This window comes from Mytilus edulis, chromosome 3 (assembly GCF_963676685.1).
Source record: "Mytilus edulis chromosome 3, xbMytEdul2.2, whole genome shotgun sequence".
NCBI classification, from domain to species: domain Eukaryota; kingdom Metazoa; phylum Mollusca; class Bivalvia; order Mytilida; family Mytilidae; genus Mytilus; species Mytilus edulis.
In genome coordinates, this window is record NC_092346.1 from 17,414,769 (window position 1) to 17,436,195 (window position 21,427).

At 32.8% G+C, this 21,427-nt stretch overlaps 1 protein-coding gene across 1 annotated transcript; it reads left to right on the forward strand.

The window, feature by feature from the left end:
* Positions 1 to 519: 519 nt before the first annotated feature.
* Positions 520 to 5,786, forward strand: LOC139515920 (tripartite motif-containing protein 2-like). Its single transcript, XM_071305683.1, has 2 exons — positions 520 to 577; positions 4,008 to 5,786. Exon 2 carries the CDS (start codon positions 4,024 to 4,026, stop codon positions 5,746 to 5,748), a length of 1,725 nt encoding a protein of 574 aa, XP_071161784.1. The 5' UTR covers positions 520 to 577; positions 4,008 to 4,023; the 3' UTR covers positions 5,749 to 5,786.
* Positions 5,787 to 21,427: the final 15,641 nt, after the last annotated feature.

The following is a 21,427-nucleotide window of genomic DNA, read 5'->3' on the forward strand; positions in this document are numbered from 1 at the left end:
TACGTTGAGTTTCGAGGTGAATTGTTAATACCTAATTCCGTTTTCAGGCAGTTCATGTAATATGATTTACACACAAAAACGAAGTTCATATATCTGTCACGTAGGTAGTACCAGTGCTTAGCAACATTTGTATGAGTATTCATTGAACCATTCAATTTTGTAATTAGAATTTGTATCAACGTCCTCACAGCCTTAAATCGTTCCAAATTGTAGTCTCAAAGGCAAAGTTTTCGTTTCACCATCATCTAGAGCTATAACCCTCAAGTTTAAACTGCTATTAATTCTTGGTTGAATAATCACCTCAGAATCTCTTAAAATACAAGTTTCAAACATTTATATTACGTACATAAGAGAATATTTGTACTTAATTATACATAGTTGCTTAGTTTGCAAACAAACGTCAATACCTGTAACATTATTTAAATATCTGCAATGTATACAAAATTTCTGTATAAAAACGTGACGCTTCATTGATGTTTTGTAAATGCTAAGATAAAGTATTTAAACTTAGCTAGGTGTCCCATATGTTGTACACTTAACCTCAAACTGCAATGTACTGTCTGTCGAAAAGTTCAGGGTAAGAATATTAAGATATTTCAATTTTTCAAAAAAGTGTTTTATTCCTTAAAATACAGCATTTTATAAAACATTGGCAACAGTCGATAAATGGATAGAATAAGAAGTCTTCATTTTTTTTACTATGTATTAGCTACCTATACTACACATCGTTTACTATCGTTTCATCTCGGCCTCTAGTAAGTGTTTTACAACTAATCTTTCATCCCTTTTCCACTGATAATTATATAATATATGTTACACTCAGAAACGTGTCCTTCTCCCAAACGTGTCAGATTCCCCCAAACGTGTCCACATCGACGTCACTGAACTGCAAAACAAGTCTAGTTGTAAAAGAGCACTAAAGCTTGTCATTTGTATAAACGCCCAAACGTGTCTTTTTTTTTTAAATAATCTCCCAAACGTGTCCAATCCATCAAACATATCCATATAAAGCTTATTTTTTTTTCTTTGATTGGAACTATCATTCGTGTCCATATTATAAATAAGTATGTAATTTGGTTATTGCTTTTTCATTTAGGTATACTTATTTTACAATTTCATTAAGAAAATACTTTTTATTTCATTAAAACAAAATTTAAAAAAAAATTACTTTTAATCTAAATCTTTTTAACTAAACAGTATAACCTGGATAAAAGCGAGGTGGCCGTTTAGCTATGTTGGGTGTAAATGTAAGCAGCCATGCTCAGTTTTTGACTCAGATAACTCGTGAAGGGAGAATGTCACTTTCTCCGCGCATTAAAACCTTTATAGCATTTTACTCTTTCATGGTGATATATAATGTGTATATTTGAAGTCACCATTTTTTATTAATTTCCGCATATTTTATTTAAAACGGCATCGTATTACAAAATGGAGATTGAATTAGTTTTTACTGAACTCATAACAAAATTGGTCTTTACTCGCTCTTTAACTTTTTACATGAAAATCCCAACTAGAGTTAAATTCTGAATAACCATAAAAATGTAGGCCCAATCATAAATTACCGGTATGATGATACCTTTGTAGATCCTATCTACATTATATGTATTGTTAATGTCGTTAAAATAATGCACGAAATTTTTGTCACTGGACTTTATGTCTTTGGATCCTATGCCTTTGGTGATGCTGGAAACCTAAAATGTATTCAAAAACCTGATAACCCGTTTATTAGTACAAAATATCTTACGTAGTAAACTATTTATGCAACTCTAGAATTTGGCGTATGTTCGCTCTAAATGAGTATGAAATACTTGCAACTGGACAATAAGCAAATTCAGTCAAAAGTTTATTTATATGTTACAGATTAAATTTGCAATTATGATAATCATTAAAAACCGGCATTAAACTAACTAGATATAACCAATATTTATAAATGACAACTTCATCACCTGTGTCCCTAATCATAGAATTGCCGTAAACGTTATCGCTTTTGTTTATGACATACATGTATTAATAATATATCTAGCACTAAAAGACGTGAGACGTTCTGGCGTTAAATAGTGGGCTCGTTTTGGCGAATAACAATTATCAGACACGTTTTGGGGTTATGAAAACGGACACGTTTGGGGAATATTGAATATTACGGACACGTTTTGGGGGATCGGACACGTTTGGGAGTGTTACATATATATTGTTCTTATGTTGTACTGTTTAACTACTGTCCCAAGTTAGGAGAGGGTTGGGCATTCGCAAGCTTGTTTCACCCCAACACATTCTGTATGTGCCTGTACCATGTCAGTAGCATGTAATTCAGTGTTGGTCGTTTGCTGCTAGATGTCTCGTTGGCAATCAATCCACAGCTTTTACTTTAAAATTACATAGTATGTTCTAAAACAGATATTTCGAATTTTAGCATCGACATTTGATTTACAACTTCTCTTGAGAAGGTACATTCATAGCAACTCTAAAATTAGGTTTTATGTGCTGATTAAAGTGATGTAAATGATATAGGAAGAAGTTTCTTGTAGCACTTGGCAGACCCAGTAATATTATTTTGTTATAAGGACACTTTTGTCATATGATATCCATTACAATGAAGGAAAATCAAGTTTTAAATTTTTGATTTGATTGTCCTGCACGCCTTTTTTTTAAGTGTCGTTGTAGTACGTTGAGTTGTCAAGTGAATTGTCATTACCTTATTCCGTTTTCAAGCAGTTCGTGTAATGTGATTTACAAACAAAAAGTTTCGTCATTTACACATCAAAATATTTGTCAAGTATTTATAGTCTCAATATCAAATATAGCTATAATCCCCACGTTCAAACTGCGTTTGTTTTTCACCAGATCGCCTTAGAATCTCTTCATTGTATTAAAAATGTAATTTATAAAATACAAGTTTCAAACATTTATATTTACAAGTACTTGTAACATTATTTAAATTTCTGCAATGCATACAAAATTTCTCTATATAAACGTTACGCTTCAGTAATGTTTTTGTTGCTAAGACCAAGTATTTAAACTTAGCTAGGTGTCCCATATATTGTACATTTAACCTCCAATTGCAATGTACTGTCTGTCAAAAAGTTCATAGTAAGAATATTCAGATTTCAATTTTTCAAAAAAGTGTTTTATTATTTATTTTCCTATGTGTGTGTTTGTTTTAATATCTGTAAAATTGTTTAAAGATACCTGGATTAAATTGGTACAACAGCCGTGCAATCTATCTTGTGCCACCTTTTTCTCACACAAGGTCGAATGAGCATATTCAGCTTCCCAAATTAGGTGTAATACCGCCATTGATTTTTTCCTATTGTCAAATTTGCAGTTTTCAAAAAAATGTGCAGAATTTATCTATGTTTCAAATAAAGAAAAACTTGACATTAGTGTTATAATGTCCGGTACTATAGACAAAATTTTCCATAACATTTCATTCCGTATAAGAAAAAAACATCACTGGAAGTTAATCAAATATTCACCCCTTTTTTCATGTCTACAAGTCAGGATTTTGGCATTTGTTATCTAAAAGTTCTTATCTATGTATGTTGCATTGTCGTTTGGTTTTTGTAGCCCTTCAGTGTGCTGTTGTTTCGTTGTTTTTCTCTTAAAACTGATGTATCTCCCTTGGTTTTAGTTTGTAACCCAAATTTGTTTTCGCTCAATCGATTTACGTCTTTTGAACAGCGGTATACTGCAGTTGCCTTTATTTTCATTCTACAGAGTTATTAAGTGACTTGCGCAGATAGTGTTAAATCATAAATGATGATTATACTATGTTTCATCTTACAGAAACTCTTCAAAATACCAGTAATCATCTTTGTTAAATTTGATCACTCAATATTGTCAAATGACAGGAATATGACAGTTGTTTTCACTCATTTTATTGGTTGACAACGTTTGCTTTTGTCAATTTTACTTTCTTCATACGCTGTAATATTTTTTTGTCAAACTACTAGTATTCTATTCAACTGAATGTTGGTTTGCTAAGACAAAATAACTTTCATACATTTCAGAAGTAATTGAAAATTTATGATGGCATCATCGGCCAAGCACATTTGTACTTTTTGCAATGAGAGTGGAATCTCAAAAGCTGCAGTCACGTGGTGCATAGAATGTGAGATTTTCTTTTGTAGAGAGTGTGAAAATCCTCACAGAAGGTCAACACACAACACCATGCCATCCCAAGACTATGATGAGTTACCTAAATTCGTACAAGAAATAAGCAGCAAGTGCAAAGACCACAAGAAGACTTTTGAACTTTACTGTTCTTCCCATGATTGTCCATGCTGTGTCCAATGCGTCACGAATAAACACCAGAAATGTCAAGACATGAAACCACTTTTAGATTTTATAAAGGACGTTAAAGTATCAGAATCAGTTCGGATTTACAAACAAGATTTGAAGGACGTGAATGAAAACTTAGTTAAAGCCATAGATTACCTGAATACCAGGATCAGTACAATTAATACTCAGAAAACTGAAGCATTAGAGCAAATCCGGTTTACGAGGAGGTCGATAGATGATTACTTAAATAAAATAGAGCAAACAATACTCGATGACTTGGATTCTAAACATTCGGAGCTGAAATTAAACATGGATTCTTTCGTTAAACAAATGGAACAGCGACTCGTTAAGATAGAACAAATCCAGAGTGAGTATACCAAAATGACACAATATGCAACTAATTTACAAACGTATGTTGCTCTTGGAGAAATTGCGAAAACTACATCAGAAGCCGCAACATACATTACAGGTTTAAAAGAAAGTGGCAATCTCTTCAGTGAAAAGAATTTAGAGCTAAACATTTCACCTAGTATACAATCCATTGAAAAGGATGTCAAATCATTTGGAGATATTACTATTAACACCAACTCTTCAACGCTCCTTATAAAGACTGGAAGAAAAAATGAAGCCCTATGTATTCCTAAAATGGATCTTATTAAAACATCTAGGTTGAAAAGACTGACAATTCCCAAAAATATGACGTTTTTAGACATAAGGGCTTGTCTGATATTACCTGATGGTAGAGTCGTGATTCTTGATTACAACAAAAAACAACTACTTCTTTTCGAAAACGACGGCTTCTTCATTAGAGCAGTAGTGACATTCGAGGGGGATCCATTTGATGGTTGTTTAGTCGAAAAGAATACAGTTGCTGTTTTATTAGGATCAGCAAACCAAACTGCATTGGTGGATGTTGAAAAGAATACAATATTTCAAAGAATTGAACTTTCTCATTATTCTTATGGAATAGCAAGTGATGGTAAGAATTTAATTATCAGCAGTGATGGTAAGAATTTAGGTATGAGCTGTGAAAGCTACCAGATTACTAAAGTGAATCTACACGATATGTCTCAAATCATCTTAGATGGAGTGAAGGAACTAAATTATATTGCATTATTCCAAGGAAATATTTATGGGACCAATTCCTCTGAAAACACTGTCTGCTGCTATGAAAGTACTGGAAAACATGTTTGGACATTTAAACATCAACACATTGTGAAACCAGGAGGACTTTCCTTAGACAATAATGGCTTTGTTTATCTAGCTTCTCAAAAAAAAGACAGTATTGTTATAGTATCACCAGATGGTAAAACCTGTAAAACAATACTGTCAGAGGCGAATGGAATCAAATCTCCTTGGGCAATAGACATCAACAGGGAAACACGAATGATGGTTGTGTCCAGTTATATAAGTGACGATGAAAGTAATGTATTCTATGAGTATGACACAGCATTTGTTTACAAAATCTAAAATGTTATCATTCTCATTTATATTGATTTTTATGATGTCAGAGATTATTCGTCTTTAATAAAAAAGAAAAATATATATTAAATTTCACACAAAATAAAGGATTTTCATTATTTTTCATATACAATAGCAAAAAGTATTTTAACTACGAGACCTCTCGTTGCATCCTTGGCCACCAGAGACACTGAGAGAGCAAGTGCGAACGGAAACCGTGATGAAAAATGTAAACAAAGGTACACTGAAAGTTAAATGATAACAACTGATTCTTAAAGAACAAATCTATTACATCAAATCATTTAAAAATTGTTGAGGAAATGTTTTATTAACAAATAGGAACGCATGAAAACTATAAAAAAATTATATCATGGCTCTATAAATTCACTGATTTGTCACGTTCTCTACATGTTATGTGTTGATTGTTTAACAAGATCCCGATCCGGTAAACTTAGGCATCAAACTCATAAATTGAGTTGATCATGAAGAAAAATAGTTATTCATTATCACAAAGGAACAAGGATTTTTTTAAGAATCTAATAGTTTTTATTTGTTTTACTTAGTTTCGATAAAAGCAATGTTCTTTTATTTGCTTTCCTTCTGAATGTTTTTCTTTCAAGACATTCAGAATAAAAAAAAAACATACAAAAGATGAATGGTCAATGCATTTTTACTACCCAATATGGTTTGCGCACTGACAACCTTATTACAGACTTTAGAATTTTTTTTTTAAATGTGATAGGATTGCCAATGAAACAACTATTCACCCAAGTTCAAACAAAGTGGATGTAAACAATTATAGGCAACCGTACAGCCTTCAACAATGAGAAAAACCCCATACCATATAATCGGCTATAGAAGGCTTCGATATGAAAATTATAAAACATTTCAATTGAGACAACTAACGGCTTAATGTGTAACAAAACAATTTACAAAATAAAATATATGACAGACAGCTGAACTACCTTTCTTTCAAATTTGGGAACAGCAGTCATCACTGTGTCACAATCTCAAAACAAACAAATATTTCATAAAGAAACACACAAAACATCAATCAAATTTTTCAACCACATTCATTGCTTCTCGTGTTTGACCTCAGAAAATGTAGACGTCACACAGGAAGAAATATAAAATAATTTTGTTGTTCAAAGTATTTAAAAAAATGATTTCACATGGGGAATAGTGGTAAACAGGGTTAAAAAAAACCTAAATTTTGTTAGAACTAGTTTCAGAAAAAGACCGAGATTTATAATTATCCAGAATTCTTTAGAAAGAGTAAGTTCGGTAAGGGCCATATTTGGCCCCAATCATAAAGTTCATAGTTACAAGACAATAAATGTTTTAAGTTGCCTTAAAGACATGTGAGAGAGTTAAACAGAACTGTGTTTGTCGAAGTTTAATTCTAACACGTTGATTTTTACTTCCCAAAAAGGTCAAGATAAGGAATTTTGGTGAAATTTGACCAAATCAGCTGGATTTCAACCAAATAAAGGACCAGGAAACATAGAGCGCAGGCGTCGACAAGCTTAATATTCTAATAAGACATGTAAAATGTCTTCACAAACATTATTTTAAAAGATCTTTGTTGTCGACGTATGCGCTCTATGTTTCCTGTCCAATCATCTATGGCAATTTACCCATTTTCATTGATTTTATCGTGAAAAATCAATATGAGTACAACTTGTGACGTCATAATGACACGCAGAAAAGTAAAATTTTCAACAAAATGGCTTATATCCTATCTAGTCAATGTATTAGCTATAATTTATCGTGATATTGGTCAATAAATCCGAATTTGAAATTTACGCTAAAAAGGGGGCCATTTCAGGACCTTATCGAACATACTCCTTTTAAGAATCCACATATGGTTAAAACCACTACGCGAGTGAAATAATTTTGTCGTTTAAAGTATTTTCAAAATTATAATAGAACAATAACATATAATGTCGGAATCTTTAAAAGTACACAGCCACGTCATATGTACAAAAGAAACACAAAAAGTTACACGTACAAAACACAGTAGCAAAAATGAAAGATAATACAGAATCTATACATCAAGACCATCATGTATTATTTGTGAAGTTGGTACGGAACATTTATCAACAAGGTCTTGGTACCTTCCGATGAACTTTTTTAGAAATAGGAATAGACGTTCTTTGACATACTTCTTGTTCATCAACTTTCTTCTCAGACACTAGTGACGTTTTATAAAGACTAAGTAGGAGCTGCAAGCTCTTGAATATCGAATAAGTTGGGAAATATATATCCCATATGCAGGTGAAGTTGGTATATTGCTACTAAGGTGAGGGAAATTGATAATTTCAAAATTAGAATCGTCTCGTTTGTCATAGATTCCTGTACTGAGATGACTGTGAGTGTCAAATTCGAGGTTTACGTCTAAAAATGAAGCGGAGAAAGCCGTGTCTGTTGTTTCTTTAATTTATAGTTCTGGGGGTATATTAATGGAACCCAATCAGAAAAGTTCGGATAGTTAATGGAAAGAACATCGATCATCAACTTATCTGAAACTGAAATTAAATAATCTGGCTTCTTTGATCTTCTTGTTTTGTAAAGACGGCATTAACAGCCAGAGAAAAACAGTACAATGTGCAATGCTAAAATCTAGGTATTGACAAATCGTGATATTCCTGGGACTATTATCTAGTTCTAGGTAATAATGTTGAGGGTTTTATATTCATAAGACAACGACAATCAATACATAAAATGGGTTTAATTCTGTGCTTCCATTTAGTTAATTTTTTACCGAACGAGTACTCGAGTATTTCCAGATGTAAAATCGTTTTCAAATGTTAATATCAATACCACCTTTTCTATATAAATAAACTCATCATAGATACCAGGACTAAATTGTGTATATACGCCAGACGCGCGTTTCGTCTACAAAAGAATCATCAGTGACGCTCGAATCCAAAAAAGTGTAAAAGTGCCAAATAAAGTACGAAGTTGAAGCGCATTGAGGACCAAAATTCTATGCCTGAGGTAGAAAAGCCTTAGTATTTCAAAAATTCAAAATTTTGTAAACAGTTAATTTATAACCATATCAATGATAATTCATGTCAGCACAAAAGTGCTGACTACTGGGCTGGTGATACCCTCGGGGAAATAAATCTCCACCAGCAGTGGCATCGACCCAGTGGTTGTAAATAAACTTTGTCAGCACAAAAGTAAGTGAAGGCTGGAAGAATAGATCAAGCCCAGAACTTTGTTCTTAAGGTTCCAAGAATGATACAAATCAAGTCGTCTTTGTTGCGACGACTTACCATTCCCTAAAATATGTGGTCTTTTGGTTGATGGGCCTTTTACTGTATTGAAAAAAAGAAAGTATGCTAGATACACTTAATGGAAATGCGAAGAAATAATTGAAGCGTTGAATTATCTCCTGAACAACATATGTGTACGTTTAGTCGATAAAGTGTATCCACAAGTAGAAGTATTCCTATAGGCGTTTACTGCGCCCCTGCAATTATAGCAGATTTATAACTGTATTGCAATGAATCTTGGTTTATTACAAACTCAGTAAAGACACGTCATTGTTACATTTGGTTGATACATTCAACAATACTTATTTTGATGATATTTCCTTCGTTATAAAACCGAAATTTATCCAAAGGAACTAAATTTAATTAAATCTAACATAAACAGCAGTAGTATAGTCCATTCCTAGATTTAGACATTCTAATTTCTAAAGGGAAAATCTTAACTAAGATTTAAGACAAAAGAGACGATTTTTAGTTCGCTATTGTTAATTTTTTTAGACAGTGATGTTCCTTTGGTTCCATCAAACGGTTCGTTATGCCCGTGTGTGTAGTGATGTCATTAATTTTAACGAATGTAATCAATGCATCACTGGTAAATTATTATGTCAGGGATTTCGAAACAATAAATTACTTAAAACTTTTACAAAATTCTTTTATAGCTACACTCCTGTATTGCTGGTTATTTAGTCTGTTTAGATGCAACTAATAAACCATGTTCTCTCTGTCATCTTCATTTTGCATATACTTATAGAATTTGTCTTTTTTCAATAGAAAATTATGCCATTCTTCAAAGATCTTAATTCATTTCACCGGTTGAAGTTAGTCTATGTATCTACAAACATGTTTAACGCCGCCACGGTCTATATGTGTCTGCCCAAAGTCAGGAACCTGTTCGGTGGTTAGCGTTGGTTCATGTCTGTCATATTTGTGTTCGTAAATTATTTGTTATTTATTAGACGTTATTTTTCTGATTTACTTTGTTTTGTTTTTGTTTTGTTTTAGTTCGGGACCTTTTATAGCCGTATTCAGTAAAGGTGTTGCTTTCATCGTTGAAGACCGTACGGTTGCCTGTTGTTGATATATTTGACTTATTGGCAATCGCACCAACTGTACTTATTTCTATATAGATCTACATTAATCTCCTTGAGTTTACGCTAAGTTAACGTGACGCTTCGGAAATTTTTGTCAACAGTTAAAACTAGGCATTTAAATTTTAATCAATAACTCCAGGTAAAGTATACACAGATATATTGATATTTGACTTCCATATGCAAATTCCTTCCTGTCAAAATGGCTAGGTAAGAATGTTGAAGTAATTTATTTTATTTACCCCATTCAATTCTGATCAAATATTACCTTGGCGACAATACCATGAAATTATAAACCTTCGTTCTTAACTTTAAACAAGAAATCAGAAAAATGATTAAATTCACAGTTGTTGCAAAAAAACACATTTGTGTAATCAGTACGAATTACACATTGAGATATAACATTAACACAGAGTTTAAAATACGTCCAAAAATACACACTGACAAAATAAAAATATATACACACGAGAAAAAAAAACAAAAAAACAAAAAAAATGATTATTAAGGTTCATGTGGATCCTATGGCTAAAATGGCCGTATTTTCACCTCAAAATTTACTATGAGTACAGGCAAACCTGTGCATCTGGAAACGTTTTAAGACATAGCATGCCCTAGATAAATAAAATTCAAATGCATTGTCTGATTTAGAAAATTCATAACTTAACTGGATTTTGCCGTACACTTTTTTTCGTCCCTGTAGAAGATGATAAAATTAACAAACAGTTGAGTTTACCTTGATATGGTCCACTCAGGTACACAGTTTAAATAACCAACTATTGTCATGTATCTATTGTCCATCTAATGTCCATGTCAATCAATACTACTCACTTCAATTATTACCTGTGGGGAAGTTCTCAAACCTGTTTCCCAAATTAGTTTATTTTGGCACCTTCTGGAGGAATGAAAAAAAGTGCACAGCAAAATCCTGGTAAGTTTTTATTTTTCTAAAACATAAAACATATTTGAAATTATTTTATCTAGGGCATGCCATGCCTGAAATTTTTTACAGATGCGCAGGTTTGTCTGTACTCGGAGTAAATTTTGAGGTGAAAATACGGCCATTTTAACCGTAAGGTCCACATGAACCTTAAAAAACAGATTTGTGCACACCAGTTAAGTGGATATACCTTCTGATCATACTTAGGTGCGTTTCTGTATGTATCTAATGTTAACATGGTTAAGCGTAGATATATTAAGATATTAGGGAACAGTCATTATTTATCAGCTGAGGGCTCGGTGCATTTTAGGGGGGGGGGTCATTGCCAAATATATCATACCACTGGGGGTTACCATAAAAAACTATTTTAACTAGGGGGGGTCACACAATAAAGGTTTTTATGTCTGACTTGTATATAAATTGTTGACAAAATTGAAGTGAGTGTGCGATCTGTGAAATAATGTCTGTTTATTAAATCTTTGATAGTGTAAACTGTAAAGCACCATGCAGCAGGATATGCCTAATTCTCAAGGACAGTTGTGTAAATTTACAATCAATAGATTAACAACTGTATGAAACATTTCTCCCTAGTTTTGACCACAGGAAACAGTGAGTTGGAAAGGTTTCTGGACATGCATAACTAACTTTCTATAGTCATGATAGTGTTTAAATCATTTTCATGTGATTTTTTGGATGAAATTGGTGTGTATATATATAATTATTTTGATGAAAGCAAGGATGCATGTTAGTTATATGTCCGTCACGTGGTAATAGGTATACTTATTTTATGAAATTATTACAAAGATATCGAATAAGAATAAAAGATATTAATTTTTAAGGTAATATTTTTATATTCGTCAGTATTTTTTGCCCTTTTCTCCTTTTATTCATATTTGAACACCAGTGTTCTCTGTTCTTTAAAAAAAAAAGTTGGGTCCATTTTTCTGTAAATTTTACCCATTCTCCGTTATTCTTTCCTATCCAGATTTCAGACCTTAATAAAAAAAAATACTCGATGGGCACCATGGTATTCACACTAAACAATACACTATATGATTTGGAAAAAGAACAAATATATTCAGCTGGGGCCCCTAAACAAAAATGTGTACTTGTTCAGAGAAAATTGATAACACACTAAACTCTTAAAACATACATCTGTACATACCAAAGAAAGGCCAGAGGTTCCTAGCTTGGTTGCATATTTCTTTATTTCAAATAAATAATGTACATATTTAATTAAGAAAGGACAAGAACCATTTAATCGGTGTTATTTTATTTCGGCACTTCCTAAATCATTTGTACATTGGAATCCTGACCCCCCCCCCATTCATAACTAGATATTTTAAGGTTCAAAGGTTAAAAAAAAATAAGATACAAGGGCCTGTGATTGGGATTAAAATAACAGTCATTATTGAAAGTTTATCTAACAGTATATTGATAACATTTGTAGAATTATAGGTTGCAGTAAAATAAATTAATATATTGGAACATACAATTTTCTGTATATTTTTTTCTATTTTTCTACATACACGTGTCAGATATTCCTTTTTTGAGAAAAAAAACAAGAAGAAAAGCTGTTTGTTATACTCAGAGTTTCTCAAAGCCGGTTACTATGTAGCTGGTCATCATCTCCTCAACACAACTGGGTTTTTTTGGGGGGGGGGGGGGGGGTCAAACTTTTGAAATTATGTTTTATGGGGGGGGGGGGTCATTATGTGATTTTATAAAATAATGGAGGGGGGGTTCCCAACATAAAATTTTATATCAAAAAATTGAACCGACCCCCTCAGCTGATAAATAATGACCATTCCCTAAAGATCGTGGACAATTGGGAAAAGAAAATCTGAATTGGTAACATTTTGCTACCATAGTTAATAGCGTTGCTATTTATTCAATGTCTACATCCACATGTATAAATTCAAATCCATGCTCAACTTTTTAACCTGGATGTGTTTTTGGTAGGGGTGTGCCATTTTTGCCTTAAAAACGTGCCCATTTGATATAACAGTCACTGAAATTAAGTACTTATAGTTATATAAATCTTTAAGAAAGAATGACCAATACTTATATATAAATCAGGAGTCAAATTCCGAGGGGTTCATTTGATTTTGAAACTTATTTGAAACGTGAACTTTCAAATGATATGGTTTAATTTGACATAACGTAGATGCAGTGTGCACCCCATTTTTAATGTTATTTCGAATAGACAGAAAAAATATTACAGACATTTCTTATAATTTAATTCTAAATTCCATTTTAAACCGTAAAAAAACATGCAAAAAAGTTGATGCCGTCTCGGTCACATGACTCAATTGTGTCTATGGGCTGATAACAAAATAACGTCAGCCAATCAGAAGACACGTTACATCAAAAATTAGATTATTACAGAATGTTATAAAAAGGAAGATAATTTCTATATAAAATCTCACAAATTATGACCGAATTTGTTTGGCACATCCCCATGCACCTATAAATCAATGGAAGTCATCCTCCATGCTTTTGAAAACTATAACTGATTGATAGTAATGTATCGTTGGCATTTTATTATACATGGACATACTTAACAAGGCTATTAACGTTGAAATGTTCACCAAAAGGAAACCATCACAGAGATATGTACAAAAGCTAAAAAATATTTAGTTAAATCTATCTGTTCATAAGCGTCAATTTTAAAAAATGTCGTTATAATTCACATTTGTCAATTTTTATGCAAATAGAACGCACACGGTTACATATTTATTTGCATGATTGAAAAGTAAATATACAAAAATACCAAACTAGGAAAATTCTAAATTGAAAGTCCCTAAGCAAATGGCAAAATCAGAAGCTCAAACACATCAAAAGAATGTATAACAACTGTAATGTACCTGATTTTGGTAAAAGCATTTTCAAAAGTAGAAAATGCTGAATTAAACCGGATTTATAGTTCGCTAAACCTCTCACTTGTATGACAGTCGAACACAATTTCAGTATATTAACAACGATAAATGAAAAACAAGAGTGCACACGCTGAAATGTCTCGCCTTCTATACTAATCATTGATATTATGTTGATAGTCCTAAGTATAAAGCTTAGTTTTATTACAACTGTCTCATAAACTTAACATTAACCAAGATAACTAAACAAAGACCAATGAACCTTGAAAATGAGGTCAAGGTCAGATGTACCATGCCAGGCAGACATGTACAGCTAACAATGCTTCTATACAACATATATAGTTGACCCATTACTTAAGAAAAATAGACCAAAACACAAAACTTATCACTGTGCAATGAACCGTGAAAATTAGGTCACCGTCAAATAAAACCTGCGAGACTGACATAAAGATCATTTAATATTTCCATACACCAAATATAGTTGACCTATGGCATACAGTATTAGATAAAAAGAACAAAACTCAAAAACTTAACTTTGACCACTGAACCATGAAAATGAGGTCAAGGTCACATGACATCTGCCCGTTAGACATGTACACCTTACCATCATTCCATACAACAAATATAGTAGACCTATTGCATATAGTATGAGAAAAACAGACCAAAACACAAAAATTTAACTATAACCACTGAACCATGAAAATGAGGTCAAAGTCAAATGACACCTGCCAGTTGGACATGTACACCTTACAGTCCTTCCATACACCGAATATACTAGCCCTATTGCTTATAGTATCTGAGATATGGACTTGACCACCAAAACTTAACCTTGATCACTGATCCATGAAATGAGGTCGACGTCAAGTGAAAACTGTCTGACAGACATGAGGACCTTGCAAGGTACGCACATACCAAATATAGTTATCCTATTACTTATAATAAGAGAGAATTCAACATTACAAAAAATTGAACTTTTTTTTCAAGTGGTCACTGAACCATGAAAATGAGGTCAAGGACATTGGACATGTGACTGACGGAAACTTCGTAACATGAAGCATCTATATACAAAGTATGAAGCATCCAGGTCTTCCACCTTCTGAAATATAAAGCTTTTAAGAAGTGATCTAACACCGCCGCCGCCGCCGTAGCCGACGCCGGATCACTATCCCTATGTCGAGCTTTCTGCAACAAAAGTTGCAGGCTCGACAAAAACTAACATACATATTATAGGGAAAAATTGTCAAAAATAGGGTTACAGCAGTCAAAATTGCATTAAAATTGTAATAAAATTGATACGGAATATGTATCAAAAGTGTATTGGTACCCTACTTATGTTTTGTGACAAACCCCTGGTTTCTCAACTTTCTGCTCAGACACCGGTTACATTTACAAATAAAATTGAGAAAGGAAATGGTGAATATGTCAAAGCGACAACCACCCGACCATAGAGCAAACAACAGCCGAAGGCAACCAATGGGTCTTCAATGTAGCGAGAATTCCCGCACCCGTAGGTGTCCTTCAGCTGGCCCCTAAAATATGCATAATAGTACAGTGATAATGGACGTCATACTAAACTCCGAATTATACACAAGAAACTAAAATTTAAAATCATACAAGACTAACAAAGGCCAGAGGCTCCTGACTTGGGACAGAGTCTGAGTAGCATCTGCAAGCTCTTAAATACCGAATGAGTTAATAAATGATTATCCCCTATGCTGGTGAAGTTGGTATATTGCTACTAAGGTGGGGGAATTGATAAATTCAACTTCAAATCGTCTCGTTGTCATAGATTCTGATAAAACGATGACCGCTTATGTCTAAGTCTACAAATGAGGCAGAAGAAGCCGTATCTGTTGTTTCTTGAATTTCTAGGTTTGGAGGATATTTTAATGGAACCAAATCAGATTGTTAATGGAAAGAACATCATCCAGATATCTAAATGTGAAATTAAATGATCTGCCTTCTTTCATCTTCTTGTTTTGGTTTCAAGTGTCTCACAAGGAACTCCGACTCATATGAAAATAAAATGAGGTCAGCAAGACACCCCTAGTTCCCTTGGCATGCCCACAATTTTTCGAAAATGTCAATCTCCAAATTCAACAAATATGTTCTCAATAAGAAACTGATTTTGACTGAGATTTGTGGTCGAAAGTTATTATGATCAAGGTACAATGAGCAATCCTTGTTGCCAACGAATTTGCAACACGTTGTCTTACATTTTACGACATTCGTCCCGGGTATGACAATACAAACCAATATGTTTGTCATTTTGTTTGTTCATCTGTCATATTATATATCTTCAATTTATGGTTTTTGATTCCACCCCTTTTTTCCTCTCTATGTATCGTAATCATTTTGATAATTATGATAAAGAGAAGAATATGCATGAATGATATGTATTTGTTGCATAAAGTTATTAGGCATTTCCTCGAAATATTAAATAAAGGCAACAGTAGTATACCGCTGTTCAAAACTCGTAAATCTATGGACAAAAAACAAAATCGGGGTAACCAAACAAAACTGTGGGAAACGCATTAAATATAAGAGTAGAACAACGACATAACATTAAAATGAAACACACACAGAAACGGACTAAGCATTAGACAAAATCCGATGAGAATAACAAATATAACATCAAAACCAAATACATGAATTTGGGATAGAAAAGTACCGTGACATTAACATTGGTACAGTGATAATTGAGGGCTAACCATTTTATATTACTGAAAATTGATTTATTTTAGATTGTGAAAAAGCTCAAAGGAATTCCATACGTGAAAGAGCCATAAACCCATTAGCTCAATATCACCAAAAGATACACCATGGAAGAAATATGCAGTCCACCCAATGACCAGCAATGTGTTCCAAATTTTTGTGAAATTGAACAGATTAAGCCATCATTATTGAGACGACTTACTATTCCAAAAGATATCAAGTCTTTAGGAATAATATGGTCCTGTCTGGTATTACCCGATGGTAAATTTATAATAATTCATCACGACAAAAAACGTCTGCATCTGTTCAGTAATGAGGGAATATATATCAGAAAGATTATAACATTCAAAGAATATCCAAATACTGCTTGTTTTGTCAGTAATAATACAGTTGCTGTCACATTAGAAGCTAACCAGATAGTACTTGTTGATGTAGAAAAAAACAAAATAATGAATACAACAAAACTTTCTCATCAATGTTATGGAGTAGCGAGTGATGGTAAAACTTTGGTCATCAGCAGTGATGACAAGTGCACTAGAGTGAATCTGATTGACATGTCTCAAACAAATTTAGAAGGCGTGGTTAAACTGAAAAGTATTTCATTATTCCAAGGAAATATATATGGTAGCGTTTTCTATGAAGACCAAGTGAGGTGCTATAAAAGCACCGGACAACTACTCTGGACATTTCAGAGCCATGATATAGACTATTCAGGGGGACTTGCAATAGACCAAAATGGCTTTGTCTTTATATCTTCTTATGAAAAGAACAAAATAGTGGTAGTATCACCAGATGGTAAAACCAGTAAGACAGTCATATCAGAAGCTGATGGAATTAAATCTCCTGTAGCAATAGACATTAACAGAGAAACAGGATTGATGCTAGTGTCAAGTGATATAAGTGATGACAATTGTGATCAAACCGGTTTCGTTTATAAAATCTAAACAATGCAATGTTTTACCCTTTTATAAAAAAAAAGTATAGCTGTCTATTTTAATTTTATCAAATATGCACTTTGTTTCTTAGTAGACATATTCGTCCTACTATCCGAATAAACATTTGTTCATTTTGTACATGATATAAAAAATTCCAAAATTACTTTACACCAATTTAAAAATAGAATAAAAGTAGTTTAAAATTGAAATAACGCTTTATTACGTTTACGAATCTGAAACACTTCCCTGGATTACAAGGTAATATGAATGCTCCAACAATTTGAAGGTCAATGATGTATGAAAATTTGAGCAGAATTATACAGTGTTCTCCCATGATATTTCATTAAGCATCCTGGTAAACAGGGGAAATTGAAATACCATCTTGTTTCTAAAAAATATAGCATCACATTCATAACATAATCTATAAGAAAACCACTTCAGACAGCATCACATTTAACATTATAGCATCAAATTAGCATGATGCTAAAAGGCCCTGCGGAGAACACTGATGAATAGATTAATGAACAAAAATATACAGATTATGATGAAGTCAAATGATAACCGGTATGTCAATGCTGTTATTGTGTGTTTCTGTCTGAAAAGAAGAAATTGGTTATATCAAAATGACTGTAAAATAAAGCGGGTTGATACATTTTACTAATATTTCTGCAAATTTGAATGAAACAATTTTCATCGTTGGTTTATGTTTCAATGTTTTGAGAACTCTTACATTTATGAATTTTCGCAATGCTAATGTTAAAACGTCACAGTTAAGAGTTGATTGTTCATCGATGTCTTTTAAAAGTTGGTTATCAGTTTACATACACTAAATTCTTATTTTAACACAGTTGTATAGTCACAGCATATTAAGAATGTCATATTAGAATCAAATTTTAACAATTTTTTTTAACAAATTATCTGAAAATTGTTTTCATTATGTTTGCATGCGTTCACGGAACTAAGAAATGTGGCAAGACTCTATGTTTAATAAAGCAATATGGAGGCATCAGGAGGAAAGCTCATAAAAAGAAAACATGTTATTAATTTTATGCGTCCAAAGAGCTTTTCTGGATTTACCTCCTCAGTCACGCTCAAAGTCCAATATTTGAAAGTCAAGGATGTATAATAACCTAAACAGTAGAAGGGCTATATGACCATAATAGTTATCAAAGGTACCAGGCTTATAATTTGATGTGCCAGAGGCGCGTTTCGTCTGCTTAAGGCTCATCAGTGACGCTCAGATCAAAATTGTTAGAAAGTCAAACATGTAAAAGTTGAAGAGCATTGAGAACCCAAAATTCCAAAAAGTTGTGCCAAATACGGCTAAGGTAATCTATGCCTGGGATAAGAAAATCCTTAGTATTTCGATTAATTCACACTTTTGCAAACAGTAAATTTATACAAATGACCATATAATTTATATTCATGTCAACACCAAAGTGCTGACTACTGGGCTGGTGATACCCTACAGGACGAAACGTCCACCAGCAGTGGCATCGACCCAGTGGTGTAAATAGTTATCAAAGGTACCAGGTTAATAATTTGATACGCCAGACACGCCACCAGCAGTGGCATCGACCAATTAAAATTGATGGACAACTGAATACAATAATATGTGGGTAATTTATCATCTATGCACAGTCATATACGTTTTAGAATCAGGACCAAAATAACAGCACTGTGGCCACTGACAGTATCATATAATGAATCAATCATTTTTGATTTATAAAGTTTCACGATATCAGATATCAATATAAGGGAGATGTGGTTTGATTTATCGACCAGAGTTCAGGACATGGGTATAGGCATCTTTGTTAAAAGATCAGACAAAACTTAACCAAATTTTCATACGGACACCCTAAGGAAAACTTGTCAATGGTTTCTGAGGAATTGTGAGTTATTTAAGTTAAACAGATGGAAGATACTCAGCTTTAACAAACAGTATATATATATGTATGACTCCAATTTATGGTGCGTTTAAGATCTATGGCAAATATTTCGTCACAAACACCATATAAATCATAAATCTATGGCAGGTTTTGTTTTCTCCAAATCTATGGCAAATTTTGATTATGGAGTTATTTTTCAGGGAAAATTTTGGAAACTATAACGTTGCAAATAACTAAAGTCAAACTACATCATTGCCGTCCCTAAAGACCTGCCATAGATTAAGAAACTAGAAATATGCCATTGATTTGGATTCTAATAAATAAAGGCAGCAGTAGTATCTGCTGTTCAAAAGTCATAAATCGATTGAGACAAAAACAAATCCGGGGTTACAAACTAAAACCGAGTAAACACATCAACTATCAAGAGCAAAACAACGAAACAACAGAAACACTGAAGTGAACAAAAAAAAAACAATGCAACACACACAGAAACGAAAAATTTACCTTCGATTAGGGATGGCAGGTCTATATATATACCATAGATTTGGAATCTGCCATAGATCTGGAACCCACCATGGATGCCAGTCCTACATATATACAGGTACCTTATTTATAAATTAACTGTTTACAAAATTTAGAATTTTTTGAAAGACTAAGGTTTTTCTACCTCAGGCATAGATTACCTTAGCTGTATTTGGCAACACTTTTAGGAATTTTGGATCTCAATGCTCTTCAACTTCGTACTTTATTTGGCCCTTTATTTTTTAACTTTTTTGTTTCGAGCGTCATTGATGAGTCGTTTGTAGACGAAACGCACCTTGGCATATGTATAAAATTTAGTCCTGCTATCTGTGATGAGTTTATTTTCATAATGTGTTCTATAATCATGATAATTAATAGCATGAAAAAGTATTTGCAGCATCTAAACATGATGACCAAATCTTTCAACCAAATATGAAAAGTACCAGTCAGAGCATCTTGAAGGAATGTGTTCACATAAAATTAAGTTCAGAATTCTTTAAAAAAAATGTGCCCTTACTTATTGATCATCTGACAATTATATTGTATCACCATATATAATCAGGGTTTTCCCTAAGTCAATTATTTTTTTTGCCACCTCTTTCGCCAAAACAATATATTTTTCGCCACTTTATTATTTTTTTTCGACAAGTAACATAAATATATTTTTCCTTTAAATTTTACTTTTTTTCTACCCACCCCTCCCCCCTTTAATGAGATGATTTTGCCCCATTGTGTCTGATTATTCTCTCAAACTTATTTTAGAGTCTACATTTTAATGAATAAACACTAATCATTTACTTTAAAACAACAGATTTTTTTTAACTTAAAAGGGAAAAATATTCATTGTATTTTAAACAACTTTTCTAAATGATGGGACCACTATACTTTTAATAATAAAGAAGATATAAGTCCTGGAATATAACAAAATTAATGGACATGTTTTGATCATATAATACCAGTATAGTTCGTAGGGAAAGTTTCTTTAAAAGAAAAATACTGATGTCATGATAAAACTATATACATGTACCAATTATCAAAACAATATCTTCAAGAATGACAATGACAAAAAAAAAGTGTGGAAAATCATTATTTTAGTGAATTTTCTAGGTCAAAGGACCATAACTCTGCACAAGATCATCAGACCTAAACAAAATTTTAAATTGATCTGTAACTTGTCATGATAAAACAATACACCAAACATCAAATCAATATCATCAGGCATGAAGAAAAAAGTGTGGAAAACTGACGGATGGACAGACGGACGGATTGCAAACCTAAAGACCCCTTTCGACTTCGTTGATAGGGAACTAATAATGCCAGTACAAATTCAGGAATATAACAGTTGTTTTCAATTCGTTCTGTGTAGTTGATTGAGTTGAGCATTTAATTTTATAAGATTTTATAGACCTTCCCCTTTTTTGTATCTATCTTGGATTTCTGTATTTTTG